This window comes from Puma concolor, chromosome E1 (genome assembly GCF_028749965.1).
Source record: "Puma concolor isolate L17-30 chromosome E1, mPumCon1.1.hap2, whole genome shotgun sequence".
Lineage (NCBI taxonomy): Eukaryota > Metazoa > Chordata > Mammalia > Carnivora > Felidae > Puma > Puma concolor.
The window spans coordinates 58,952,536-58,979,750 of NC_141680.1; the positions used below are offsets into that span (position 1 = coordinate 58,952,536).

Here is a 27,215-nt window from a genome sequence, read left to right on the forward strand (position 1 = left end):
TTACTTCTAAAGAGTATCATTTAATACATTTGAGACATCATCCATATAAAGTTAGCGTTACTTTTAAAAATTAGAACCTTAATATAAACCAGTAAAAAAAATGGGTCTGACCGAGCCTTGGGCAACCCCTGGGGAACCCACCCCAACTCGGGCAGGAGTGAGGCAGAGTGGAGTAGGGCCGGCCTTCTCGAAGCCAGCCCCATGAGGCAGAACACTGACTCCAAGAGAGGGCCAAGAGGGACACAGAGGGGACAGCCTCTGTCTGCTCGGAACAAGCAAAGGCTCTCAGCTTCCCAGCCCAGCTGTGCCTCCTTGCTCTTTTCTGCCCCAGACTGTGGCAAAGCCCTTCCCACAAGTCTGCTCCAGGAGCGTTAAGGGCAGGCTCACCAGGCCACCGATGAACGAGGGGCCCGGGCTCTTAGGGCAGAGAGGGGAGGAGAAACAGGAAGGAGGGCTGGTGTGGTGAGGCAGGTGTGGGAACCCTGGCCACGTCCCAGTAAGGGCACGCTCACAGCAATGGGGTGTGTGTGTGTGTGTGTGTGTGGCCGGGGGGGCACCAGCAGAGGCTGAGGGGTGTGATGGGCGAAGCCTGAGGACCTTGGGAAAGAAAGAAGCCCACCCCTAGGCAGTGGTCCCGCCAGCGCGGAGTGTCCCCCAGCCTGAGGAAGGGGGCGCCTCGCTGCCCCGGGGGAACCCGCCTTTGTGACCGGCTCGCCCGGTGGAGGGAGGGCCCGGGCCCCTGGCAGTGGGTCCCCGGAGCGCGGGGGAGGGGGCGCTCTGCAGCCCGGCCCGGGCCCCGGGCCCTCGGCGCCCCGTGAGCAGCAGCGACGCCCCGCCCGGGGGGCAGGGGGTCAGTGCAGCACCTGGTCCAGCTCGTACTTCTCGCAGAAGCGGCTGGTGAAGGGGAAGCAGGTGAGGTACTCGATCCAGGGCCAGTGCACGGGGTAGACGTAGAGCCAGATGACCAGAGAGGCGAAGAGGCCGGCGAAGACCAGCAGTGAGACCAGGATGAGGGCCCTCTTGCGGTACTTGTCGCTGGTGCCGAAGGTGATGTAGGGCAGGAAGGCGAAGGCCAGCAGCAGGCCGCTGAGGAAGCCGAAGATGTGGGCGATGTTGTCGATCCAGGGCAGGAGGCCGCAGACGAACAGGAAGAGTACGATGGCTGACAGGTTGAGGAAGGCCTTCCAGGGCCGCTCCAGCAGCTGCCAGCTCTGGAAGAGCTCCACGAAGAGGCAGGCGAGGAGGCCGAACTGCGACCCGGCCGGGCCCACCTGGGGCGGGTGGGGGAGGGGAGAAGGGTCATTTCCAGGCGCCCCAGGGGGAAGCCTGGAGCCCCCGGGACCGGGTCAGCCTGTGGGTGGGCTCCTCCCAGGCGCGGGGACCCTGAACCTGAGGTGGGGGCGGGGAGGGGGTCAGGGAGCAGCCGCAGCAGCTGGGCCACAGCTGGGCTTGCGGCACCCACGTTTTCTGCAAACTCTGGGGACCTACTACGGGCCCAGTGGGTGGTCAGTGCAATCAACGCGACAGACAAGCCCGCTCCAGGCAGCGAACGGCGGGACAGACAGACCCTGAGCGAGCCAACAGCGTTAGACTGAACCGATCAAAAAACTCGCTGTTTCCGTGAGTCTAGAGTGGCTGGGCGTTGGCGATTCCATACAGCTCAACCCACAGATAGGTGACAGGCAGGTAGGCAGGCAGGGTCGCGGTCACGAAGAGAAACGAAGCAGAGGCGAACAAAAGGAGGGACAAGATCTGGGAAAGTCGGAAGGGATGCCTGAGCACGACCCAGGGGCAGTGCTGTTCCCCTGCACCCGGGGATTAGGGGATCGGCCAATAAGCCCACAGCTTAGCTGTCCATCTGCTGTTGAACCTGGCGTGGGAGGGCGCCGTGTGTCCCTGTGGCAGAGCCAGTGGGGGGGTGGGGGTGGGGAGCAGCAGAGCCGGCCCCGCCCCCTGCCCCGCCCCTCCGAGTGCCTACCTCCGCCCGGTAGGGGAGGAAGAGGGCACTGGCGAGGTTGCCGGTGATGCCGCTGAGGATAAAGATGATGGCGATGCGGTGCCAGCCGGCCAGCTTCTCCAGGTCCCGCAGGATGGTCATTTGGAAGACCACAGACACGAAGCAGTGCACCACGCTGGGGAGGGGGGCGCACCAGGCATCAGCCGTCCCGCCTCTGCCTGCGGCTGCCAGCCAGGCACCGCAGGGGCAGCGGGGTCTGGAGGCTCGTGGCGGCTGCGCGCTGGCCCGGGAGCCCTCCTCCAGGGGTCTCTGGGGGGCGGGGGCGGGCAGACATCACAGGGGCCTGGCGGGGAGGGGCGGGCAGCGAGGGGCCTTTTACCCAGCGTGGAGGAACAGAGACAGCCAGAGCCTGTAGAACTGATCTGGGACCTCGGGGTTGAGGAAGGGCAGCAGCCCACACACCTTGTCCAAGCAGTGCACCTGGGGGCAAGCGCGTGGAGGTCAGTGCCCTCGACCCAGCTGGCCCTGACGTGGGGGGGGGCAGAGCCGGGTACCTGCTGCGGGAGGGAAGGCACGAGGCCAGCTCCAGCAGGCTGCGGCGCTCACCTCCTTACGCTCAGGGCCCCGCCAGGCCCTGCCTCACCTGGGAGCAGAGTGTTGCCTCTTCGTGGAAATAGCCGTGCATGAATTCACAGTATTCCCGGGTGGTGATCTCACAGCTGGGGGGACAAGGAGGCCAGGGGATGCGTCAGGGCCCTGAGGACTCCTGCCCATTCACCTGCTGCTCAAGGCCTGGCCACAGCAGGCATCGCTGGCAGGAAGGGGGTGCCGCTCTGCGGGGACCACAGCTCCGGGGCAAGCTCCCTTTCATTCTGCTCACGCCATGGGTGACCCCAGAGTCACCAGGTAGGGAAGACACTGGCCCGGGGTGGTGGGTGGTGCCAGAGGATAAGAGAAAGCTCTGGGCAGGGTGCCCGGGGCAGAGTGCCCGGGCTGGCTCACCTGCCCTTGGTGCCGATGCAGCACGGGCGGCCCTTGATCTGGCAGTCCATGTGCAGGAAGCCCGTGCGGTTACTCTTGGCCTGCTCCGTGCAGATCTGCCGGGACGGACACCGGGTTGGGCCCGGGCAGTGGCAGGCACCCCCTCCCTGCCCTTCCTAGACCATGCTCCACCCCGGACACTCACTGGCCACTTGGTGATGTCGTCGGGCCAGATGTGGGCACCGCTAGAGGCTGGCTCCTCACAGGTTCTGGAGGCAGGGGTGAGAGGGGGCAAAATGAGGAGCTGTGCCCCGCCCCCCAGCCTGCCACACTCCCCTCCAACATCCCTGCAGGAGCCACGGGCAGGACACGCAAGGCCGTCTTCTCATGGGTGGCCCAGCAGTGGGCCATCCCGGGACCGTACCTGGGGTCCTGATGGCACACTGCCCCCGATGTCCGCCTCTGGCCCAGATCAGACTTGTCCATGGGGGGGCCCGTGTCATCCTGCCACTTGACAAAAGTGGCCAAAGTCTCCTGGAGGGTGGAGGAGGGTTGGTTACGCCTAGGCGAATGTCCCTGTGAGAGTGGGCAAGGGACCCTCCGGGACAGGGGCTCTTCCCCTCGTCCCCAGGGCTCAGACCCATCTCCCAGACCTCTACCCCCGGCTGACGTTCCCAAGACCTGGCTTCCGCTCCTCTGGGGAGGTCGGCACCCTCCCCGTGCTGGCCCGTGTACAGGGGTGTGTGGGGCCGGGAAGGAGGGAGGGGATGGTCCTCCAGGGGCCCTCCCCAAGGCTAGGGCAAGCGGAGGGCTGGCCCTACCGAGCAGTCTTTCCGTTGGGTCTGGATGCAGCCCGAGTGGTCGTTCTGGACACAGCAGCCCGAGTCCCGCTCAAGGTCTCGCTCCCGAAGCACCAGCTGGTCGATCTGCTGGTCCTTCCGGATGCAGGGTGAGAACTTGGCTCCCAGGTGGATCAAATCGATCTGGGGGAGGGCACAGAGTAAGCGTGGGCCCCGACCTGGCCACTCTGTTGAGTCTCCCCTGAGGGCCCCCTGACGAGGGGGGGGCCCCTGGGCAAGCCGACCCCCTGCCCAGCTGGAGGTGACGGGGCCCAGGGCCTTCCTGCTGTGGTGCTGTCCCACCCGCCGGGCCCCTCACCGAGCTGGGGCCGATCCAGAAGTTCTCCTGCTGGATGTACTTCACGCTCTCATACACACCTTTGTTCCTGAGCACCTGGGGCAGAGGCAGAGGGAGGGGGGTCAGGGGGTTCCCCATGCCAGGGTAGGGCTGAGGGGTAAAGCTGTGGCGAGCCCAGAGCACCCTCCTGCACGGGCCAGGTTGTGGCCACGGGAGGGATTCGGTGCCCGATGACGCTTGATGCCTCTCGGGCGGGTGGGACCCCCGGAGCGGAGCACCCCTAACTTAGCCTGGCTCACCAGCTGGGTGGTGACGTGCTGGGCAAAGCCCACGGGTGCAATGCCATACGTGCAGATCACCAGCAGCGTGATGATGATGTGGACGAAGGTCAGCCAGTAGGTGAAGTAGGGCCTGGGGACACAGGCCTGGGGTCAGCGGAGCCGAACCCACATCACATCCCTCAGTCTGTCGAGCCCAGCCCCCATCAGCTCCCCTTCTATTGCCCTCCAACTCATCCTTCGTCACAGTGACATCACAGCCCCTACAGGGGGCGCCTGGGTGGGTCAGTCAGTTAAGCGTCCGACTTCAGCTTGGGTCAGATCTCATGGTTCGTGAGTTCAAGCCCCGCGTCGGGCTCTCTGCTATCAGCACGGGTCCTCTGTATCCCTCTGCCCCTCCCCCACTTGCGCTCACACTCTCTCTCTCTCTCTCTCAAAAATAAATACGCGTTAAAAAAAAAAAATGCACTCCAACATGTGTCTCCCTGCTTAAAACCCTTAGATGGCTTCCTGCCACCTTGGAATTAAGTCCAACATCGCCCCCTCCTGCTGGCTGCAAGGCCTTACTGTGCCCACCCACATTCTTCTCTTACAGTTCCTGGAACAAACCACAATCCTCGCGGCCCCAGGGCCTTTGCACACGGTGCCTCTTTTTTCAGAAATGCTCTTCACATCTCTCTTTACCCGGCTAACTCCTGCTCACGCTGGCTGCACCCCTCCTCACCGGTTCACTCTCATTCTCCGTCCTCCTTGGGACGCTTCCTATCCTCGTTATTACTTATTTATAATCGGGGTTTAATGTCCATCAGGTCACTGCCCATCGCACACTGGGAGGACTGCCCTCCTCCAATCCTCTAATTTCCCCCAAGGTCTCTGTGCACATCCTGCCCCACGCTCCCCTCACTCATAGCCCAAGGTTCTGACCGTCCCTCTGGCCCAGCGTGCCCTCCCGGTCTCTCCTGTCGGAGCTGTCCTGGGGCCAGTGGGGGATAGCACTCAACGCACGCTTGTCGACTCACTGCTTTCGGGAGCCAGGCTGAGGACACAGGCCAAGGAAGCAGGGAGGGTGAAGAGGCAGCAAAGCGCCTGGGGACCCCTCCTAGGTGACGCACATGGTCGCCGGGCAACCCCGGGGACTTGTCCCTGCTTCCCTCACCCGCAGGGGGTGCTCGCCAAATGCCGGCTCGGTGAGTAAGGGGGCTGCTGCAGGCAAGGGTCCTGGGGAAACAGGAAGCTCCCAGGCCTCCCGGGGTGGCCCTCGGCCCTCCTGCCCTCTGCCTGCACCTGAGGGCGGGGACGCCGCCCACAACGCCCGGAGCCGGCCGCCTCGCGGCTCACCGGTGGCTGTCGAAGCTCTCCAGCTGGCGCTGCACGGTGCTGCTGATGCTGCGGCGGTAGCTACGGTTCAGCCAGTTGCCCACCACGCCCAGGCCGTAGTGCCGCCTCTTGCGGTCAAAGGCAAAGTGCTTCACCGTGGAGGCGAGGCGCCTGCTGCGCCTGGCCCCGGGCGCTGGGGCTCGGCCGGAGTCCTTCCTGGTGGAGGAGGGCTCTCAGCCGGCTGCCCCTTCCCCGCACATCCCAGAAGGGGGCCCGGGAGGGACCTGCTGCGGGCTGGGGGAGCCCTTCCCCACCGCACCACTTCCCTCCGCTTGGAGGAAGGCTGCCCAGAACTCACAGAGGGACCTGCACCCCATCGGGGGAGACCGGGGAGGCCGAGCGTGGGATCCCCCGGAAGTAGCTGGCAGAGAGCGGGGGAGACTCAAACACATCGTCGGGCATGGAGCTCATTTCTTCCTGGGGTGGGGTGGAGCGGGGGACACAAAGAAGGACAGCGTGAGGAGTCACTGTCCCAAATACTGCTCCCGACAGCTCAATTCAAGGACAGAACAGAGCGGGACAGGCTCTTGGGGAGGGAGGTGCAGGGCATGTGCCTGGGAGCCCTCATGATTTCCCCGTTGGCACCTGCCCCGCCAGGTCCCCGACGGAGAGACAGGGGCCCAGGAGCTCCGCAAGGCAGCATATCCCTCCAACCAGGGGGCCCTTGGATCTGTCAGGGGCTCCTGGCAGCACATGATCAAGGCCAGGTCACCAGTCCTAACTCCCAGGCCACCCCGTACCCTCTTCCCGAGGCCCACACCCCATGCTTGCCTTACTAAAAAATGAGGAGTCAAATGTGTCTGCCCCATCGACCACGTCCTCCTCCAGGAAGCTGGGGTAGGCAAAGCTGCGTTTGATCACCCGGCACCGCTGTCCTGTGGCATCCAACACGGAGCGCCCCTGTGACAGGGCAGAGGCACGGGCATCAGGCCCCCGCTCCAAAGGGACTGTCAAGCCCATCCTCCCCGGGCAGGGCGTGGTCAGAGACAGGGCACCATCTTCCATAGCCCTAAACATAGCGCTCTCCGCAGTTGGCCGTTTTCCTCTCCCTGCTGACATCCTGCCCTCTGACTTGGGCAGCTAGCTCGCCACCATTCGTTCCGCACCCTTACTCCCAAAACTCGGGCCATCTCCCCCAGCCCCAGCTCCGCGGCACGACACACCGTGCCCCTGCCCCCCCTCTCTGACCCCCACGTGCCATGCCCCCTCCTACCTCTGGGCCTCTGCTTGGGCCCTTCCCTCTGCTGAGAAACCTATTCCTCTCCTGGGGAGCTTCTCCTTATTTTTCTGGGCTCAGCTCAAGTGGCTTCCCTGACATGAGCGCCTCTCCTGCACCGACCCCGGCACTTATCACACTGACTAGTGACAACTGCCCTCTCGGGCCTGGGGGCTCTCCCAGGGCAGGGACGCTGGCTCCTGTCACTCTGCAGCCCCCGTGCCCAGCGCATCATAGGGGCCGAGTAAACTCGGGTGAACTGACTGCACATTTCACTTCCGACTCGCCCAGCCCGTGTCGGTGCAGAACCCGGCTTCCCAAACCCTGGAGCTCTGGGGTTGGAAGGCCATGGGCCAGACCCCGGGACTCTCTGCCGGGTAACCTCATGCATCCGCTGCCCTTGGCACAGAGGGATGCGCCCAGGTGAGCTCTTGGGGGACGCTCTGGGGGGACAGAGAGGGAGGGAGGGGCGGCGGGGGCCGGGCAGAGGCATCTTCACCTTGAGGAGGGCGGCGGCAGCCTGAAAGCTCATGTGGGCCACAGACATCCTCTTGCGGCGGGGCAGGTGGGATAAGCCAGAGCGGACGCTGGTGAAGGACGTGAGGGACAGGACCCCGGGGGTCAGGGGCGGGTGTGGGGCATGGGGCCTGTCCACCTCGTCAGGGTGGCGGAACGCCCGTCCTCGGGCCAGTGGATCCACAATCTGGAAGAGAGGGAGGGAGCAGGTCGGGCCCCTGGGCTCTGTCCCCTGCCACTGCTGCCGCCCCTCCCTCCCCCCCACACCCACCTTGGGCATCTTGCAGGGTTTTGGAGACTCGGTGCCCTGGAAGGACGGCACCTCCTGGCTGGGGAGCTCCAGGTCCCGCTGGCACGAGGCCTTGAGGCGGCCGTAGCGCACGCTGCAGTGGTGCAGGCTCCTGCGGTGCCAATGCTGCCGCTTCACCTCCCAGTCGCCGCTGACCCCGAACCACTGGGCTGTGCCCCTGCGGGAGCCGAGAGCGCAGCGGGGGTGGGCACACCGCGGGGACGAAGACCAAAGCGGGCCAGGGCACGTGCAGGGGGGACGCAGGGGGGGCAGGGTGCCGTGCACTTGTGTCCAGGGGAGGGGACGTGGGAGGTGACAGCGTGTGTGGGCAGGGGACGACAGGCGACAAGGCACGTGTGTGTGCAGTGGAGGGGGACAGATCGGCTCCCCGCTTTTGCCCCTGGGTTGGTACCCAATGACCAGCTAAAAGGGGTGGGCAGGCCTCCCGGAGTCACTCTGTGGGCCGGTGCCTCCCCCCCGCAGCCCCGCTCCTTGACCCACCCCGCAGGCTCCACCCTGTGACTTTCTACAAGGCACACAGCGCCCTTGGGCCTCAGTTTCCCCCCCGGAACACGGTGTTAACGGATTCTCACGTTCCAGCCCTGCAGGGAGGGCCGCTCATTAAGGCCTTCCCGCTCCTTCTAGGAAGGGGACCCAGGGGCCAGGCCCGGAGAAGGTCCGTAGGGCTGCCGGGGACGGGGGGCGGGAAGGGTGCTCACTTTCGAATGCTCTGGGACAGGGAGGCCTGGCGGCGGAAGCCTGGGCGCTTGTCTGAGCTGCCCTCCTGCCATCGTCCCCGTGGCTCCTGGAGGCTGACACTCTTCACGTAGGCTGGGTTCCTGGGCCTCTGTGGGAGGACAGGCTGGGACTCGGTGGAGCCCAGAGCCCGGGCTGGCTCTTTTTTGGCTCCCTACGTGAGAGCACGGAGAACAAGCCTCACCCCCAATTTACACGCCCTGAGCTGCTTTCCTTCCAAATGTAAAGTCACCATCTTTTAACTCTTCAGTGACCCCCAGCGTGATTTCCTAGCTCCTGGTTCCCTGTAGGAGGAAGAGCCCCCCGGGGTGAGTGGGTGGCACCAACACAGCACCCCTTTACGCCCCAGGACACTGTTTCAAGCCTGCTCCCAATGAGCCCTTTATGGAGCGCTGGTCCAGGCTGCTGGAAACGTTGCTCATTTCCATCCTCCACGGGAGCCAGGCGCCGCGGGGTCAGGCTGCTGATGCCCAGCGCGGGGGCCCCTTCCCCCAAGTGTGACAGCCCTCGCCCCTGGGCGGGGTGGTGTGGCAGGGCCTAGACAGAAAGGGAAACAGCCAGTCCCGGGTGGAACCGGGAGGCTTTCTCAGGACCGCACATCCCACCGGGAGACCCACAGCGATCACCGGGAGACCCGGCACCTGCGCTCGGGGCCCGCTCACTGTGACATCTGGAAAGGCAGGAGGGGGGCACAGGCCTAAGTCAGGGGCTACACAGGCAGCCGGGGCTCAGGCAGAAGGGGCCTCCTCCGCCCGAACAGTGCTGTGTGGGCATGGCTGTTGTCTGGGGCAGGGCGGCGAGCCTCCAGGCTGCCCCCTCACCTGTCCCTTTACCTGGGGCAGCATGCTGGCCTGCTCGCCAGGGGCCGCGGTCTCGGGTGGAGGGATGGTGATGGACAGATTGGGCGGCTTCCGGCTCTGCAGGCGGCTGCTGGACACGGAGGAGACGCTCTCGCCATTCTTGTCAGCGGAGGCCATGGCGGGCAGGGGGGCAGCGCGGCTGGAATGGAAACAGGGAGGGGGGCACGAGTGTGTCGAGAGGTGGCAAGACAGGAGGGGACCGGGGGACCTGGGTGCCAGGGCAGGTGGCCCAGGTCAGGCCTAAGTAACTCTGGGGTCTAAACCTCGCAACAAGAGACCGAATCTGACCTGGGTGGGGTATTATTGCAAGAAGGTCTATTTCCGTCCTTCGTCCGTCCTTCGTTTGCATTCCAGGCCGGCAGGGGCCTGAGAAATCCCCACCTTTCCACCTCCTCCCACTGCAGGACCACACCCAGAAAGGAGCCTGAGGGCAAAGGACTGAGCTGCCAGGTGACCTTGGCCGCCTTGTCAGCCTGGTCAAAGTAGGCCAGGGGCCAGAGGGCAGCTTCTTGGGACCCAGAGCCCTGCCTTTGATCTCGGGGCAGGGCCTGGGGGAGGACCAGGAGAAGGCTCCGGGGCCACCCGGTGCGCTGGCCACAAAGAAGAGGTCCACAGCTGTGCGGGGAGCAGGTGCTTTCTGGGTTTCTAGCAAGGAAGTGGCTGCTCAGCCTGATTGCAGATAGAGAGAAAGCCACCATGCTGGTTCCTGTCCCCTGGGCTGCCTGGTTCCTTTTTCAAAGGTAACTGAAATTGCCACCTGTCTGGTACTTCTCTCTTTTCATGGAGGAAAAACGCTATATCCCAACCATAAAAGTGACATATGCTCAGACCCAGAAGACCTATAAAGCAGAAAGTGAGCTCATGGCCTGCCTGTCACCCCATCTGCCACCAAACAGCCTCTTTGCAGCTGGAAAAGGACACACATACTTGGGTTCTACACACGCTCCTGCCACAACTTTTCTTCCAGAGTGTGTGCATCTTGTCCCATCAGTGCACACAGAGCTACCCTATTTTTCTTTTTTTTAATGTTTATTTATTCTTGAGAGACGGACAGAGACAGTGTGAGTGGGGGAGGAGCAGAGAGAGAGGGAGACACAGAATCTGAAGCAGGCTCCAGGCTCAGGCTCTGAGCTGTCCCCACAGAGCCTGACGCGGGGCGGGGCTCGAACTCACAAACCGCGAGATCATGACCTGAGCTGAAGTTGGACGCCTAACCGACTGAGCCAACTATTTTTCTTTTCTTAAAAAATGTTTATCTATTTGAAAGACAGTGGGGGGTGGGGTGGGGCACAGAGACAGGGAGATAGAGAATCCCCGAGCAGGATCAGCGCAGGGCCCGACATGGGGCTTGAACTCACGAACCGTGAGATCACGACCGAGCCGAAATCGAGAGCCGGTCACACTTAACCCACTGAGCCACACCAGCGCCCCTAGATTTCATTGAGTGACTACCAAGATTTCCTTGAGTGGAACATACCAAGATTAAACCAATTCCAGACTGATGGCAGCTGAGGGTGTTTCCGGCATTTTGGACTTGTGCCTGGTGCTCACCGACACCCCTGCCTAGACCCAGACCAGGTCCTTGTCCCAGCACTAACCCACAAACTTCTAGAAGTGGAGTTGCTGGGTTGAAGAGTAAGTTCATCTTGAATCTCAATGGATCTTGGGAAACGGCCTTGCCAGAAGGAGGTGGCAATTTACTGACTCCGCCCCGATCTGGGGCTTTTCCACTCTCACTCCGGTCGCCAGTCCCCACTTCCCCTTTGACTCCACCAGAATCAAGGCCCTCTGCCTGTTCTATTCTCTTCCTTTCATCCCTCACTCTGCCCTTCTTCTGGCTAAAATCTGCGGCTACTTTCTCTCCCCACTTCCCGAAGCTGCTGGAGCGGGTTTGGTTTCTCCTCCCCTCCTGTAAGGCCAGGGGCGCCACATCCACCTGCTGATACAGCGGGGCTGACCCCGGGCTGTGCACGGGCGCAGGGAGTCACACGGGAGCCTTCCGGGTAAGGGCATGTGGGGCCGACGTGTGACAGAGGGTGACAGCAGCCACGTTTGTCCCGAGTCTGTCCGTCCCCTCCATCTCTACCTGGCCTCACCAAAGCTACCGTCTTCTCTCACCCGAAGGACCACAGGCAGCCTCCCGAACAGTCCACCCGCCGCCCCTCGAGACCCCACCCTCATGACCGTCCTCTACCTAACAACAAAAGTCACCTTTTAAAAGCACCAATCACACCACATCACTCTCTGCTCAACAGTGTCCCACGATTTCCCATTCTCCCTTAAAACGAAGTCCAAGCTTCTCACTGGGGCCTTTGAGCCCTGAGTGGCTTTGTCTCCTCCTTGCCCCCGACCCGGCCACTCTAGGCCCCCGACTGTCTCGCACCTGCTAAGCTCGGCTAGGGGCGCCGCGAGGGGTCACGGTCAAAACCACGCTGCAGGTGGGTGGTTCTGGGCTTGACCTGCACAGAGGCCTGCACTTGACCACAGGTCACCCAAGCCCTCACCTTATAATGGGGGAAAGACCTCCCCCCAACCAAGAGAGGCGCCCTGGGCATCAGATGACAGAATGCACGACACACGCCCAGGCTGTATGCGCACACAGAAACGTGGGCGGGAACGTTCACGGCAGCATATTCAGCAGGGCCCAAGGGTGCAAACGACCCCAATGCCCATCAACAGACAAACGGACCAACAGAAGGTCCCACATACACACAATGGAATGACTAGTCACAAACAGCAGGGCAGAGCTGACATGGGCCAGCAGGGATGAACTTTAAGGATGTTTATGCTAACCGAAAGAAGCCAGACACAAGGGACGCCTGGGTGGCGCAGTTGGTTAAGTGGTCGACTTGATTTCCGCTGAGGTCGTGATCTCATGGCTCTCATGGCTCTGTGCTGAATTAAATGTGAATTGTAGCTCAATGAAGCTGTTAAAAAAAAGTCTCAGGCAGGTGCTCCCCAAACGTCAGGCCTCTGCCTGCGCTGGTCCCTCCATCCCCACATCAGATCATCACACGGTGGGACAGGTAGCTCCTTCCTCTCACTCTGGTTCCAGCCGGAGCACTGCCTCCTCCGAGGAGCCCCCCTTGACTGCCTGAAGCAGCCCCCTGGCCCTCCCCTCCCTTCAAGTCTCTCCGTCACTCTACCTGGGGTTGCCTCCCTCTCTCTCTGCCTTGTTCACTGCTGCGCCCCCACCTCCAGAGGAGTCCCGGCCGCAGACAGCATCAGTTCGTACATGTTGAAAAGCAAACAAATGAGCAAAGCAGTTGGTGCCTTGGGTCCAGCCCTGCCCCTCCCCCCACCCCCTGCTAACCGGGTTCCTACCTTCGGATCTGGGCTGAGCTCACAGCTTCCTGGGTCTTGTCGCAGGGGTCTTCAGAGCATGATCTAGTATGTTCTAGTCCTTCCCTCACTCTCTGCAGACGCTCTGGGGTCAAGTTTCAGCTGTGTGGGCAGGTGGACAGACGCAAAGGCAGCCGGTTCCAGGCCGAGCAGGGCAGCTCCTTAGGCGCGCGCAGTCTCTAAGGAAGGAAGGGCAGACTCAAGCAGGCGCGTTGGGACCAAGGACCTTTTAATCTTCCTCACCTCAGTCTCTGCATCTGTAAAATGGGGTAATCCCACCGGCCTCGTGGGTGAGGGGTTAAAGGATATGTTCTCGCCACCTGGAGTAAGAACCCCTCTTGGCGGTGAGCTGGGTGCTCAGACGGCCGGGCAGCCAGGGGGGTCCAGCCTCAGCCTCAGAGGGTTTGCCTAAAAAGCCACCTGCAAGCCCCCCCCCCCCCCGCTCTGGGCTAGGAACCCCAAATCAGGGTGGCCTCTACTTTATTTTTCCTGTTTCAACATAACTTCACTACACACGTTTAACTTAAACACAAAGTGCTGGCTGTCTTCTGATCATTTCCTTTCTTTAAAAAAAAATTGTTTTTGGGGGGAGCACCTGGGTGGCTCAGTTGAGCACCCGACTTTGGCGCAGGTCGTGATCTCGCGGTTTGTGGGTTCGAGCCCCGCGTCGGGCTCCGTGCTGACAGCTCCGAGCCTGGAGCCTGTTTCGGATTCTGTGTCCCCCCTTTCTCTATGCCCCTCCCCCGCTCACACTCTGTCTCTCTCAAAAGCGAATAAACATTTAAAAAAATTAAAAAAAATTTTTTTAATGTTTATTTATTTTTTGAGAGAGACAGAGCGTGAGCGGGGGAGGGACAGAGAGAGAGAGGGAGACACAGAATCAGGAGCTGTCTCCAGGCCCTGAGCTGTCAGCACGGAGCCCGACATGGGGCTTGAACTCACAAACCGCGAGATCACGACCCGAGCCGAAGTCGGACGCTCAACTGACTGAGCCACCCAGGCTTCCTTCAACGTTTCCTCTCGATTAGAGTAAGGCAGGTATTTCAGACAGTGTTCAAACGATTCAGAAGTCGTATTCATTCTTTTTTTTTTTAGAACATTTTTAAAAATGTTTATTGAGAGAGAGAAAGAAAAAGAGGGAGACAGACCAAGCAGGTGCCACACTCAGCAGAGAGCCCAACGTGGGACTTGATCCCATGAACCGTGAGATCACGACCTGAGCTGAAATCAAGAGTCAGACGCTTAACCGACTGAGCCACCCAGATGCCCCACAAGTTGTGTTCATTCTTTAAATGATTTATCCAGGTCACATCCACACAACATAAGATCAAGCATCTGAAGGTAAAGAAGTCTGTGATATTTCGCTCTAGGAGCTCCCGCACAGGGCACACTCTGCAGCAGACCCTCGGGGAGCAGAACCCTGACAGCTACCAGAGGCAGGACAGGTCAAGTATTCCCGTGCAACCAGGCCTGGCTTGGCCCTTCACACGCATTATCCCATTTTGTCCTCAAGACACCTTTCAAAACAGACATCTGCCATTGCTCCCCTTTTGTGGCTGGGAAGGGAGAAGGCTCAGAGGGGTTAAGTAACTTGCCCAAGCTCACACAGCCAGGAAGGGAACAGCTGGGTCTCTTTAAGAAACAGGAGCCACCCCCCACCCAGCCCAAAGCTAGAGCACACTGGGGGCTGGACGGCCCCCTATCAGGGTGACAGTGGAGTCCAGCCCAGAGGGAAATTATACTCAATAGCACTTAGACTCTGTTCCTCAGAGGCCCGGGGTTACCAAGAGGGGCCCAAGGGGCTGCCGTGGGGCCGACCAGAGGCTGGGGGCCGGTCTGCGCCCTCCCTCTGACTCCACGGGGCAACAAAGGCTTCCAACCATAGGAGGAACTTTGGGGGGGGAGGAGTGGGTGCCAGAGGGGGTCCTGAGGAAGAGCTGGGGGCCCAGGATGTTTCTGCTTTGGGTTTGACTGACAGACTCAAGCATCCTTCTTTCTTCCACAAAGTGCTGGGAGGCCCGACCCCACACCTCAGGGCAGACTGGCCGTGGACGATGAGGCCGCCCAGAGATCACGGGCAGATGGGCCTTAGCGTTGGGCCAGCTGGCTCCTCAGATCCCACTTCGCGTCTGCTCTGGGGACAGCTCCCAGACAACAGCCTCACCTGGGGCCCCTGCACGGAAAGTTCTCCAATTTAGTTTCCTTTGGGACCAGGGTGCAGTGAGAGGGCACCAGGCAGGCACTGTCCTGGGAAACTGGCACCAAGGAGGGAGGGAGGCAGGCGGTGGAAGAAGGCTGGGAGAATAGGGCTGCTGAGTCCAAGCTTGGGTGAGCTCATCAAGCATGTAGGATCCTTCTGGAACTCAGGGCTGGTCACACTTGCCTGGAGTAGATACCCAGGGCCCTTCAGAACCTGCCCCGACCCCCACCTGATACACCAGTGTCCCTGCAGATTCCCAAACCCCCACTTTCTTGTCTGAGGCCCTGCACCTCCCCTGGCCGCACAAGGCTCCACCTTGTCTGCCAGGGCGACGCCAGGTGAAATGTCACCTCCTCCAGGAAGTCTGCCCTGTCACCAGACAGAACCAACCACTTTCTCACTTGCCTCTCCTGGCATTCTGCAGAGATCTGCCCGTGCGTAGGCCTGGGCCCTGGGCAGAGGCAGGTCTGGGCAGAGGCAGGTCTGGAATAATCAGGCCCCTGCTAAGGGCTGATGGGATGGGAGGCAGGTGGGGGGGTGGGGGCGCATGCATGGCTGCAGACTGTCAGTCCACATGGACCCTGGACCAAAACTACCTCCCCCCATCCTGCACCCAGCCCACTCTGGAAAGCTCCACAAAGTGCCCACTGCCCTGCTGTGGCTCTGTGACCAGATGCTGTCCCAGGATGAGCCCCCACTGGGTCCCCTGTTCCCCCCTCCCCAGCACAGCCCAGAGTCCCCAGCCTGGGACCCGCTGTGTTGCAGACCATCTGTGCCACTGTCTTGACAGAAATAAGGGCAGACACAACCTTAGGCGGTAGGACTGGGGAGACTGGACCGGCCCCAGGGCACTTCTGGGGGTCACAGGGAGAAGCGGCCTGGCCCTGGAGAACAGAGGCAGGGCTGCGCGCGTGCCTTCCTGGGGCGCAGCATGGTACCCAAGACCATTTTCACCATCTTCGTGGCCAAGGCCGCATCCTGGCCTGTAAAGAAACTTTACCCTCCCCCCTCTCCTTCACTGCTAAGCAAGGGAGTTGGACGAGGTGATGGCCCAGTATTGATGCCCACGAGGCCCACACATTTAGTACAAAACACCACTTTCCCACAGCCCCTCTCCACCATGGAGGGGTGAGCCTGCTCCTGAGACTGACCCCAAACTTGTGCAGAAGCACCAGAATCCCAGTTCCTTCCCGAGAGTGGCAGGGGGCAGAGGGTAGGGCCGGTAGTGTGGTGGGGTCATGGAGGAACCCAGACAGAAAGTGCTGGAGTTTTGGGAGCACCCCGCCCCACACGTCTCCCACGCCCCAGAAATGCTTGCTCACTGCAGAGGAAATTGTGACATCCTGGGACAGGGCTTCCTCCTGGCCCACAGTCACATCCGCTGCTCCAAGACCCCCTGGGTTGGTGCAGCGGCCAGCCTCCGGGTCGGGGCGGGGGGAGCGTGGAGAGTCTGAGAGCCTGTCCCACCCAGCGAGGCCAATGCCACCTGCCCAAGCTGGATCCTGGCCTCGCTGGGGCCCTCCCCCAGAAGGACCTTCAGCCCCTGCCCAGAGTAGTTGGAAGACTTCGAAGGGGCCTGGGTAGGGAGAGGGGACTGAGGGTGGAGTCCGTCCGTGGTGGGATGGGGTGGGGCAGATCCAAAGAAAAAGTGAAGTGCACAGTTCAAATGACCCAGAGGGACCCAGGGTCTGACACTCTGTCACCCCTGCACCACGCCCACAACCAGTGGTGTGACCCAGCTGCCGGCAGCCAGGCGCACATGACAGAAATGCAGACTCAGAAAGCACTCAGTGATGCCCACAGAAAACCCGGTTTCCTCACAAAGGGTGGGGCTGGGCACTACCAGCTAAGCCCTATCCCGACAGTCACAGCCCGGCCTCGGCCGGAGAGGTCCCCTGCCCGAGATCTGGCAGCGCACATCCAGACGGGGCGCTGGAGGGGCCCCCAATCCCCTCCCCACCTGCCTGTCACCGATGCACCCTAGCAGGTTTCTGAATGCTCCCCTGGTCTTGCCCATGGTGGACGGGGTCTCCGGAATCCCCAGCCTCTGAGGACTTCACGACCCAGGGCAGGGAATGAGCCGTGGCAGCTGACATCAGCGCTTAGCCTGCATGTGGCCAGAACTAGGGACCAAGGGGAGGGAGGGAGGGACTCGGGCAAGGGGCAAGCATGCCCTCTGGTAGAGGACAGAGGGAAACCACTACCAGCCACCAGATCGGATCAGGAAGTTCAGGGGACCTCCTGGGGGGGGGGGCGGGGCGGCACAGGTCCCCTGAACCGAGGAAATAAAGAAACCGCCACTTGGCCGTGGTGGGTGAGTGGGCCACGGGAGGTCCAGAAGGAAGGGAGGTGGCTCGGGGCTGCGGGGAACCTGTCTGTCCCCTGATGAATCACAGGATGACAGGATGACAGGATGACGGCCAGGAGCAAGGAAGTGGCCTCTCTCCCCTGTTTCCCTGCCATAGAAACTGAAACCGGCCTGTCCCTCCGCCACAGCCCTTCTGGGAACCAGGTCGTTTTTAGAAAGCTGCGAAGAGGAAGCTGGCCCTCACCCACTGTGCAACCCCCAGGCAAACCCTGGCTTCTGCTGACCTCGGGAGGTTGCTTCAGCTCGGGGGGGGGGGGGGGGGGGGGGGGGGGGGGCCCAGGCACTTATGTAAAGGCGGTCGTTTGTCTAACCCGTCTCCCTACGGGCTTCCTGATGGCCAGTGACTCACCCACACACCCGCACACCTCCCTGCCCTGCTGAGTGGGGCCGGGAGCAAAGGCCGGGAAAGTGCAGAGGCGACTCTGAGGGCCAGGGATCAGGACTTAGGAAGGCAAAGGACGCGGGGAGACGGACAGGGAAGGGACCACCACGTCCCCCTTGGAGGCTTTGAACTCCAAGTCACTCCCCGGTCAGAGTTAGAGAAGCCAGCAGGAAGTGTCCGCGGGCCTCTCCGTCCCTTCCGGCCAGCACCCACTTCCCCACTACACTGGCACCTGTGCTCAGCCCAGCCTCACCCTGCCCTGCACAGGGAGAGGCTGCACCCACAGAGGACCCCGGCCCAGAGAGCCCCCATGTCTTCACCCCCACACCTTTAGGGGCTTTGCTCACACTCAGTTCAGAAGGTAAAGAATGGAGAGGAGGGGGCACAGTCAGGGGCTCGAGGACCTGCTGGCTTGTCCCCACTGTCCCCACCAGACCCCAGGTTCTGGATTCCCCTTGACCCAGTTAGAGTGGCTTAGGTAGCAGGGCCGACCACAGACCCAGGAAGCGGGCCCCGGGCTCCAGGCTGAGGCTGTGAGCCTGTGGAGTCCGGGGTGGGGAGGCCAAGTTCTTAGAGCGCCGCAGACCCCGACGCCCCTTTGTAGTACGCATCAGCTTTCTCAGCATCAGCTTTCTCAGGACCGCGTGCCAGCGGGGCGGGCGGAGATGTGAAGGCCCCGTCCTCTGTGGGGGCCCTGGGCCCAGGAAACTGGCTGAGCTGGATGCAGCAGCCTCTGGCAACATGCAGGGGCAGGCAGGCGGCACTCAATGCCGCCACGTGTCCCCAGCTGGACACAGTGCTGGGCCCTGCCCTCCAAGGTGCCCTCTGGGACTTTCTGGACTCCAGAAGCTGCTCGTAGAAGCACACGAGGGGACAGCAGCTGAGCAGGGATGCACGTGCCCTTCCACACCCCAGGAAAGCAGCAGCTCCCAGAGCCTAGGGGCCAAGTGCAGCTTGGGGACAACAGAAGAAAGGGAGCACAGGGGCCCGTCCTGGGGTGCTCTGCCCAACGGCCCAGCCTCCTCTGGGAAGGTGACACGTTCTGTCCCAGTTCTGTTACTCCCTGAGCATCACAGTGAAGAAGGCAGGAGACAGGGGGGCTAGGCAGCTGGGTGGCTCAGTTGGCAGAGTGCCGGTTGAGCTCAGGTCGTGCAGTTTGAGCCCCACATCGGGCTCACTGTATTGAAGCTGAGGTCGGCACACGTGGAGCCCACGTCAGGTCCTCTGTCCCTCTCTCTCTGCCCCTGTCCTGCTTGCTCTCTCTCTCTCAAACATAAACTTTACCTATCTAAAAAAATTGTTTTGTAATGTTCATTTTTGAGAGAGAGGGAGGCACAGAATTCAAAACAGGCTCCAGGCTCTGAGTTGTCAGCACAGAGCCCGACGTGGGGATCGAACCCACAAACTGTGAGAACCTGAGCCAAAGTTGGACGCTTAACAGACTGAGCCACTCAGGTGCCCCCAAAATAAATAAACTTAAAAAAAAAAAAAAAAAGGAAGTGGCATCGGGGGTCCAGAGGCCCTGACTCTTTCTGGGCCAGATACCGGGGCAGAAGAGGCTCCTAGAAAGGGAAGACACAACGCTGGAAGCCATGTTGACCCGAGCTTGGTGCGGACTGGGCTTTGCTCCAAACAGGCAAGAGGATCTGTCTCTCTTAGGATCCTGCCGTGCTGGGAATTGGTTTTTGTTGTGTTTTCAAGTTTATAATTATTATAATTTCATAATCTCTGCATCCAACGTGGGGCTGGAACTCACAACCTCGAGATCAAGAGCCAACCCTTGAACCAACCCAGCCGGGTGCCCCTGGCAGTTGGGTTTTCACTGGCTGAGGCCCAGCCCATGCTCAGTGGTTGGGGGAAAGGATGGGGTCCAACATCGGTTGGGGAGCAGGGCGGGCCTACTTCACCCCTGCTGGAAGCTCCCTGACACCGAGGGGTGACCAGACTGTTTCCAGACAGGACCACACTCAGTACACAGAGCAGGGCTCTGTCTTGAGTTTGCAAGGGTGGGGTCCACCTACTTTCCACCCACCTCCTTGTGGCCTGGCTTCAGATGGTGAAAAGATGGTCCAACTGGGGCACCTGGGAGGCTCCGTCGGTTAAGTGACTCTTGACCTTGGCGTAGGTCGTGATGTCACGATTCATAGGTTCAAGCCCCAGCTCAGAGCCTACTTGGGATTCTGTCTCTCCCTCTGCCCCTTCCCCCCCTTTCTCTCTCGTATGCTCTCTCTCAAAAGAAAAAACACTGTCCAACTGGGGGAGACAGGGGCCCAGCCCTAAATGCTGTGTGCTGCAGGCAAGCCACTTCACATCTCTGACCCTAGTCTGTTTATGCATAGCCTCCTTCATAGAGTCTGAAATCTAGGTGGCTTTGTCACCATTAGCCAGGGCTCACTTGGGTGGACATTCAGCAGAGGGACAAAGGCTCACCATAGTTTATGGAGAGGTAAGCACCTTGCCCACGACCACTCAGCCGGAAGTCAGGCCCTGGGCTGTCCTGGGTCCCCCTCACTTCTGGAGGCCCAGGCCGGCCCCACGGCTGGGAGGGAGCATGCCAGGCAAACAGTTTTCAGCTTGTAAACAGTCATTAAGGAGCTAATAAACCTGACTTCCCAGAACCCTGCCCCGGAGCTTGCTGCTTCCCTCCAAGGGGCTGGTCCCAGCCCCAATGGCTGCTAGACCTTCAGGGCCCTTGGACCCGGGCTCATCCGGGCCATTCAGACAGGGGAATGTGGGGATTTGTAAACCCTACTCACCGAAGTCCCTGCGTCACTTTGGGGCAGCATGGATTCTCCTGCTGAGGAATGAGGAGGGCTGCGGGGAGGACAGAGACAGGACTCAAACCCTGGCCTGGCCACCTACTTGCTGGGAGACTTTGAGCAATTTGCCAGAGGAAACTGAGCCTCGGTTTCCTCTGCTGTGAAACGGGGGGATGCCTCCCCCATCCAACAGAGAGGACATGAGATTATGAATGCACAGAACCCAGGCCGCTATCGCTGGCCAGTGATTGGTAGCTTCTTTTATTCCTGGTTGACCACGGCTCACTTGGGTCCCTACATCTGAGCCAAGAGCCCCAGTGGTAACAGATCTCTATTTGACAGGTGGGGAAACTGAGGCTCAGAGAAGTCAAGTCACCTGTCCAAGGCCCCAGAGTTAGGGGGTAGTGATGCCTCTTGCCACCCTGGCACTGGTGAGGCAAAGCGGCCACAAAATGGGCCTGGGGTGGTGACCGAGTGGTCCATGGGCTGGGGGCGAGTGTAGGTGTGGGCCACTGAGACTCAGGAGTCCCTCCCAGCAGCCCCTAGGCAGAAATGACATCACCTGGCACTTAGGTAGTGCTTCTCAGCTTATCACAGGGTTTTCTCAAACATTCTCTCACACTGCCCTTATCTCATCATCACCAGTGAGATCAAGGGCTCAGGCCAGATTTTAGTGCCAAGTTCTGCTCTGGCTCCATCCCACAGCAGGTCCCCCACCTCCTGTCTCAGGCCTTCTGGGGGCCACCCTGGAGAGGGCCATCCGGAGAGGACAAAGATGCTTCCTGCGGTCCGGCAGGGGCGGGACCCCCCGAGGATGCTCTTGGCACAGGCTGTGGGGCCGCACGTGGGAGGTAGAGGAGGCAACCAAGGCTCTGAATGGCTTACCCCGTTCCTGGCCCCAAGAGCCCGGCCGGAGGGAGCAGAGCTGAGGGTCACCGCCGCCATGACCCCCTCGCCCCCCCATCACAAAAGCTGGGGGGGGGGGGGCAGGGAAAAGCCCCGGCTGGGAGAAGCCAACAGTTCCTGGTCTGAGACTCCACTCCCACTTGGAAACCCACCCTCCCGTTCCCTCTTCCCTCCGCCTCTCGGAGCTGAGGTTCCCCACCCCGGATCAGCCGCCCTACAGAGTAATTCTAGCACTGCTCCCCAGCATGTTCTTATCGAGTCCTCCCCAGAGCCCACGAGGCAAGGCCCCTGTCGTCCCCACGGGCCTGTGCCAAGGGCCACAGACACGCTCCTAACAGCAGGCGTGATGCCACTATCGTGGCAGCTCCTACCTCAGGCTCCCGGCCCCCAAGGCTTCACGTGCGACACCTCTGGAATCCTCCCGGCAACTCGTCCCGAGGCTCTACTGTTACCCCACTGTATAGCTGAAGAAACTGAGGCACGGGCTCTAAGTGACCCTCATCCTACCGACCACTATCTCGTAGGCCACTGTGCCCGCCAGCTTCTGGGCCTTGCTTCTTGGCTCCCCGCGCTGGGAATCCCCCCCCCACCGCCCTCCCACCCTCCTGGCCGGCATCCCTGATTGGCACTGCCCACTTAGCTCCGACCATTTTCCTAGCACCCCGCCCCCACAACACGCCTTCTGGCAGCGTCTGAACGGCAGACAAATGACTTGTGTCTGGGTCCCCGGGTAAGCGCACACAGTGACGGGACAGGTGGGGCCACGTGCCCTGGCCTGTGTCCTCGGAGCTGGCTTCGCCCGGTCGCCTTCCCAGCCCAGCCACCACGGGTGAGTTTGGCCTGCACTCCCGGTGGCCACTGACGTCCCCGCCAGTCCTCCCCGCAGCCCGGCTCAGCTGGATGGGAACCCGGGAGCAAACGGGTGAGCTCACTCCGGAAATCCCCGAGGGTGGCCAGGGTAACACTGCTCCAAAGTGGGTGGTACAGGCCGGAGGGGATGTGCAGAGATGGGGGGGGCGGGGGGAGGCAGCCCAGAGAGCACCTCTCCCCAGATGCCGCACCGCGAGGCAGGCGGGAGGCTGGGGCCCCCCCCCGATGCTGCTACCACTCGTCCTGAACCAAAAAGAAGTGGCAGGTGGCTCGCTGAAGTCACCTGGGCAGGAGCAGGTACGGGCATGCACAGACACACCCCCTCGGCGTCTTCCTGCTCTTATCTGCCGTCTCATCGGGCACAGTCTGTTGTAGGTTGACGGGAACCCTCTGAAGGGCTCCAGCCACCGGTAAAAACACCACCACCGACGAAGAGCCAGGCTCAGACCCCGGTTGGCCTCTACAAGGTATATTTGTGCCGCGGTTAATTCCTCCTCTGAGAAGAACAGAAGCGCCCTCCTGGGCAATGTGGGTCTGTGCGTGTGTGGGATACCACGGAGACCTACAGCTCACAAATGAGCGAACCAGATAGGAGTCAGCTGGCCGTTTACCAGCAGGTGGCACAGGGTTTTGGGGCTGGGCCTGGGAACCGTGGCCCAGGTTCAATATCAGGCTCTACTGCTTAATTCCTGAGCAGCTTTGCACAAGTCTTGAATGCTGCTTTGTGCCACGAGAGACACTAAAGACAGAGGCCCCTGTTCCGGGGTTTTCGATCAACAAAAAGACGGCAGTGCCATTCCAGCCCTTTGAAGTTTAAAAGCAAAACAGCCGACAACAACAAAAAACAAAACCCACCAAGAAAACACCCCAGAAACTGCCACCTGCCCTCTTGCCCTGCCAGAGTTCTGGGGGGGGGTCCAGGAGGCCAGGGTCCAGAAGTGAACAGAACGTGGACAATGGACACTGTCAGGAAATGGGAAGGGAGGGCAGTGGAGTGGCCCGGGCTCCTGGGCAGGGACAGTGTCTTCATTCCATCCCATCCTTCTAGGACAGCCCCCCCCCCCCCCCGCCCCAGCCCCTGAGAACTGAGCCAACATTTCTGAGCCCCATTCAAAGGACTCGTCCCTACTGGGGTTCCCCTGTCCTGCCCCTTGGCTAACATCAGGAGCAGGGGCTGCCTCGCTCTGCCAGCTGGGGGACCCACCCTGGGGCCTCTTGTCTAACCCAGGGTTCCCATAAGCCACAGAGGACCTTTTTATTGCCGGAGGGAAGCAGATTGGAGAGCCACAAGGAACTAGAAGCCTGTCAGTCCTTGGATGTTATTTTCCTGGTGTAAATAACCAGAAGAGTTAGGTGTCAGGTTAGAAGGGAAAATTCCAGCAGGTCACATGGCATCAGGCGTCCATGCCTGTCTCAGCAATCCAGCTTTGGGAAAATCTATGAGAACAGAGTTGTCCCCATTCCCTCCCCCCCCGACCAGGGGGATATTTGAGCTGGAGGGCTGTCCTGGCTCACCCTGCATGGGAGGCTGCCTTAGGGGTGAAGCACTCCAGGACTGAGCCTTGAGAGGGCCCTGTGCCCAGCCCCTGGGACTCAGCTCCTCCCCCACAGCACCCAGACCTGCTTCCTGTAGGGCCCCCGCTTTGAGCAGGGAAGAGGCAGGCTGATGGCACCAAAGGAAGTCCTATTGCTGGGGGAATAACTGCCCTCACAACTTAAGTTTACTCTGTTCTTCTAACCCCTGGGGAAACTGAGGCAAGCAGGGGCAGTCCAGAAGTAACTTGACGGGCCAGGTGCGGCTCCAGGGTCTTTCAACCTCGGCGCAGCAGTGACATTTTGAGCTGGTTAATTCTCTGTGGTGGGAAGCTGCCCTGTGCACCGTAAGACGTTTTTAGCAGCATCCCTGGCCTGTACCCACCAGATGCCAGTGGTAACACTCCCCTCCTTCTCCTGAGACACCAAAATGTCTCCAGACATGATCAAGTATCTCCTGGCACCAAAAATCAGTCCCCTGCTTGCCCCTCTGCCCTCCCTACGAAGTGGCAGGCTCATCCTTTTACCAGCAAATGTCACCAACGCGGGGTCCTAAATTATTTGGGAACCAGAAGCCAGTTCACGTGTGGGGTCATCTGGCAAGTCTTCCCCCCCGGCCCCCTTTAGCCTTTCACCCAGCTAGGCAGGGGCTGAGACCTCAGCTTCCCCTCTGCCCTGGGATGGGAGAGTATGTCTAGCAGACATAATCCTTTCTAACCCGCACCTAACCCAAGGCCCTTGGAGCAACAGAGGAGACTGCTGGGTCCAATTTCTGAGCTCCGACCTAAACTTGCTGTGAGTCCACTCTCCCGCACCTGTTTCCACCCTGGCGAGGCTGAAAGCGGCCAGGCGGCGGCCCGCTGCTCGTCCAGGAAGAGAAAGGGGAGGGAAGGGTCTGAGTTCCAGGAGCTTCTGAAACGAAGGCGAGACTGCGCGGTCCCGTACCCAGACAGTCCCCTCTCTTCCTCCCGGGGGCTTTACACTTCTGCTCAATCGTCGTGCCCCCTACATCTGGTGACCCGTGGCCAAGGGACCTCTTAGGCGTCTCGCCCCATCCGAACCCCAGGGACCGGCAGCCCGGGTCCAGCAGCCCCGTCCGAGCCCAGCCCCGGCCTCTAGCCTCGGGCGCGGCCCACGTGGGGCCCGAGCGCTCCGCAGGTCGGGCGCCCTCGCGGGCCCCGCACAGCAGCTCCAGGCCGGGCCCGCGCCGGACCCCGCGGACCCCTCTGACGCCTGCGGCCCGGCCGCCGCGTGCCGAGCTCCGCCCTTCACCCCGCGCTCACCTCCCTGCGGCCCCACGTCCCCGGGACGCAGCTCCGAGCGGCGCCGGCCAGCGGCTGGGCGGTGGCTCCTGGGGGCGGGGCCCCGGCGCTCCGCCTCTTCCCTACCTGCGCGCGGGTGGAGGGGGCGTGGCCTGGCGGTCTGGGGCGGGACCGGGCGGCCCCGGAGACCTGGGGCGGGGTCTGGCGGTCTGGGGGCGGGGCTCCGGGCGGCGCGGGAGTAGGCTGCCCGCCCCAGGGCGCCGGGGGCGGCTCGCGCCCCTCGCTCTGCGCTCCGATCCCTGGTTTGGGGGCGGGCGTCCCCGCCTGGGGAGAGCCCTGTTTTCTACGAGAGCCGATCTCTTCCAGGCGTCGTCCTCCCCTCCCGGGACAAAGCGCATGATCTAGGTCTGAACTGCCATCACGTCACCCCTCCCCCCCCCCAGGAATAGTCACTCCAGTGACGACCACCCCCCCATCCCGCTCCTGCCAGCGCTCTCATTCTAAGGCCAAGTGGACCTGTCTCTCGAACCTTTAGCCGCTCACTTTCCCTAAAACGCATTTGGAGCATCTCGATTACTCCTCGTCCTACTGCACCTCCCGCCTCCAGCAAGCCTCTGATCTCTGCCCTCCTCTGCATCCTCCCGGGGCGGACGCACGCTCCTAGGCCGAGTCTTGCTCCACTTCCTCCGCCCCCGTCCGACCCCCACACGAAGCCGCGGGTAGAAGTGTTTGCCGCTGAGCGAAGCACGCGCTGGGTGCCTGCGGGCGGGGGAGGAGGGGGGAGGGTGTCTCTGGAGGAGTCCCGGGAATCTTCTTTAGGGCCGACCCAGTGAAAACTCACGTTGTCTCTGGCCCGACGACACACGACCTTCCTGATGGGGCAAAACCTTGGTTCACACGGGTGCCTGCAGCAGAAGAGGAGAGCGTTCAGGATCTGGAGATTCGGTGAGGCCAGCCTCGGGGACAGGGTGGCCTCAACCCAGGCCCTAGCCCCTCTGAGCCTGTTCTTAATTTGCAAAGTAGTAAAGGCTGCCTGGCCTTCTCACGTGGTTGGCAGTGGGGATGCTGTGAAGCGTGGCATAGCAGTGTTAACTAGGTGGTTATCACACGGGCGGTGTGAGGCTGAGAGCCAGAGAACCTAAGTTCAGATCCTGGCCCTGCCGCCTCCTCTCTGTGTGGCCTTGGATAACCTACAACCTCCGGGAGCCTCTGCTTCCTACCCTGTAAATGGGGGTGATAATAGGCCCTGCCTCTTAGAAGCCCCTTTGAAGGCACCTGGCATTGCAGCTGCTATTGTTGGTATTAGCTATTATTGTTACTATCATCACAATGGGACCCCATGTCTCATCAATTTTGAGCCAATTTCTCCTCCCTCTCAGCCCAGAGAAGCTGGCCTTTGATTCCTGATCTCCCTGGGCCCGGCTTCTCCACAGCTCTGCCGCTCCCCTGGGGTGCGGACCTGGCATTGCTCTCTCCCTTTCCCCCAGGCACCCATAGTTGGGGGGGGTGGAGGGGGGGTCCCACCTGCATCACCCTGTGGCCAGGGCCAAAACTCATGAACCTACCCCCTCCTGAAGGCATTGACAGGACTCAGCCAATTCCATCTGCAGGCTGGGTGCGGGCTGGGTGGGTGCTGGGTGTGGTGTGCCCACTAGCCCCTCCCCCCCCTCCCCTGGGCACTGGGCCACTCCGTCCTTCTGCCCTCTCGGCCCTTTGGCCTGGGTCTGGCTACCCAGATGGACCCTTCTTCCTCCTCGGCATAAGGAGGACTCGATTGACCTAGCCTCCACACTTTGGCCTAGACAAAACTGTGGCGAGGGGAGTGAGGAAAAACTCCAAGGTCCTGGTGCCCCTTTCTCAGCCCTGGTGGCTCTTATCTCGCCCTTCCACCTTGGGGAGGCCTGGCCTACCAGGGCGAGCACAGTTTGAAGGGAGACTCTACTTGGGGGGGGGGGCTGGACCTGTGGGGACCAGAATCGAGCAGTCCTGTTGGTCTCAGGGGACAGCCAAGACCCTGGCCCTTTACAGAGTTCCTGTGGATGGGGGTGGGAAGTTAAGAAGTGGAAAGAGGAGGAGGGGCTCCTGGCTGCTGGGGATTATGCAGAGGAAGGCATCCCTCCTCCTCCCCATCCCCCAGGACTTGGGGGTGGGGAGTGGGCCAAAGCTGGAGGGTCGCTCCCCAGTAGCAGATGCAAGGACCATTTACCCAACACATCCCTGGGGGCT

General features: G+C 61.4%; 1 protein-coding gene across 6 annotated transcripts; it reads right to left on the reverse strand.

Annotated features, from left to right (window-relative positions):
* RHBDF2 (rhomboid 5 homolog 2) lies at positions 1 to 25,984 on the reverse strand. Of its 6 annotated transcripts, none has more exons than XM_086688130.1 (20): positions 25,011 to 25,078; positions 20,416 to 20,473; positions 12,692 to 12,888; positions 9,341 to 9,506; positions 8,471 to 8,598; positions 7,734 to 7,929; positions 7,446 to 7,649; positions 6,502 to 6,630; positions 6,029 to 6,147; positions 5,692 to 5,886; positions 4,375 to 4,486; positions 4,097 to 4,171; positions 3,760 to 3,921; positions 3,363 to 3,472; positions 3,144 to 3,207; positions 2,960 to 3,054; positions 2,601 to 2,676; positions 2,337 to 2,437; positions 1,979 to 2,132; positions 1 to 1,271 (listed from the first exon to the last, which is right to left on the reverse strand). In XM_086688130.1, exons 4-20 carry the CDS (start codon positions 9,482 to 9,484, stop codon positions 852 to 854), a joined length of 2,484 nt encoding a protein of 827 aa, XP_086544256.1. In that variant the 5' UTR covers positions 9,485 to 9,506; positions 12,692 to 12,888; positions 20,416 to 20,473; positions 25,011 to 25,078; the 3' UTR covers positions 1 to 851. The 6 variants fall into 6 exon arrangements, with proteins under 6 accessions (XP_086544256.1, XP_086544257.1, XP_086544258.1 ...); XM_086688131.1 differs by lacking the exon at positions 25,011 to 25,078 and adding an exon at positions 21,696 to 21,970; XM_086688132.1 differs by lacking the exons at positions 20,416 to 20,473; positions 25,011 to 25,078 and adding an exon at positions 25,831 to 25,984.
* Between the last annotated feature and the right edge of the window lie 1,231 nt (positions 25,985 to 27,215).

Bases quoted from the DNA above. Each gene is read 5' to 3' on its own strand.
- RHBDF2 (XM_086688132.1), bottom strand. From the start codon at position 9,484: ATGGCCTCCGCTGACAAGAATGGCGAGAGCGTCTCCTCCGTGTCCAGC. The intron at 3,473-3,759 runs GTAGGGCCAGCC...TCCACCCTCCAG, and splicing joins CCCAACGGAAAGACTGCTCG to GAGACTTTGGCCACTTTTGT. The intron at 2,438-2,600 runs GTGAGGCAGGGC...GCTTGCCCCCAG, and splicing joins AGGCAACACTCTGCTCCCAG to GTGCACTGCTTGGACAAGGT.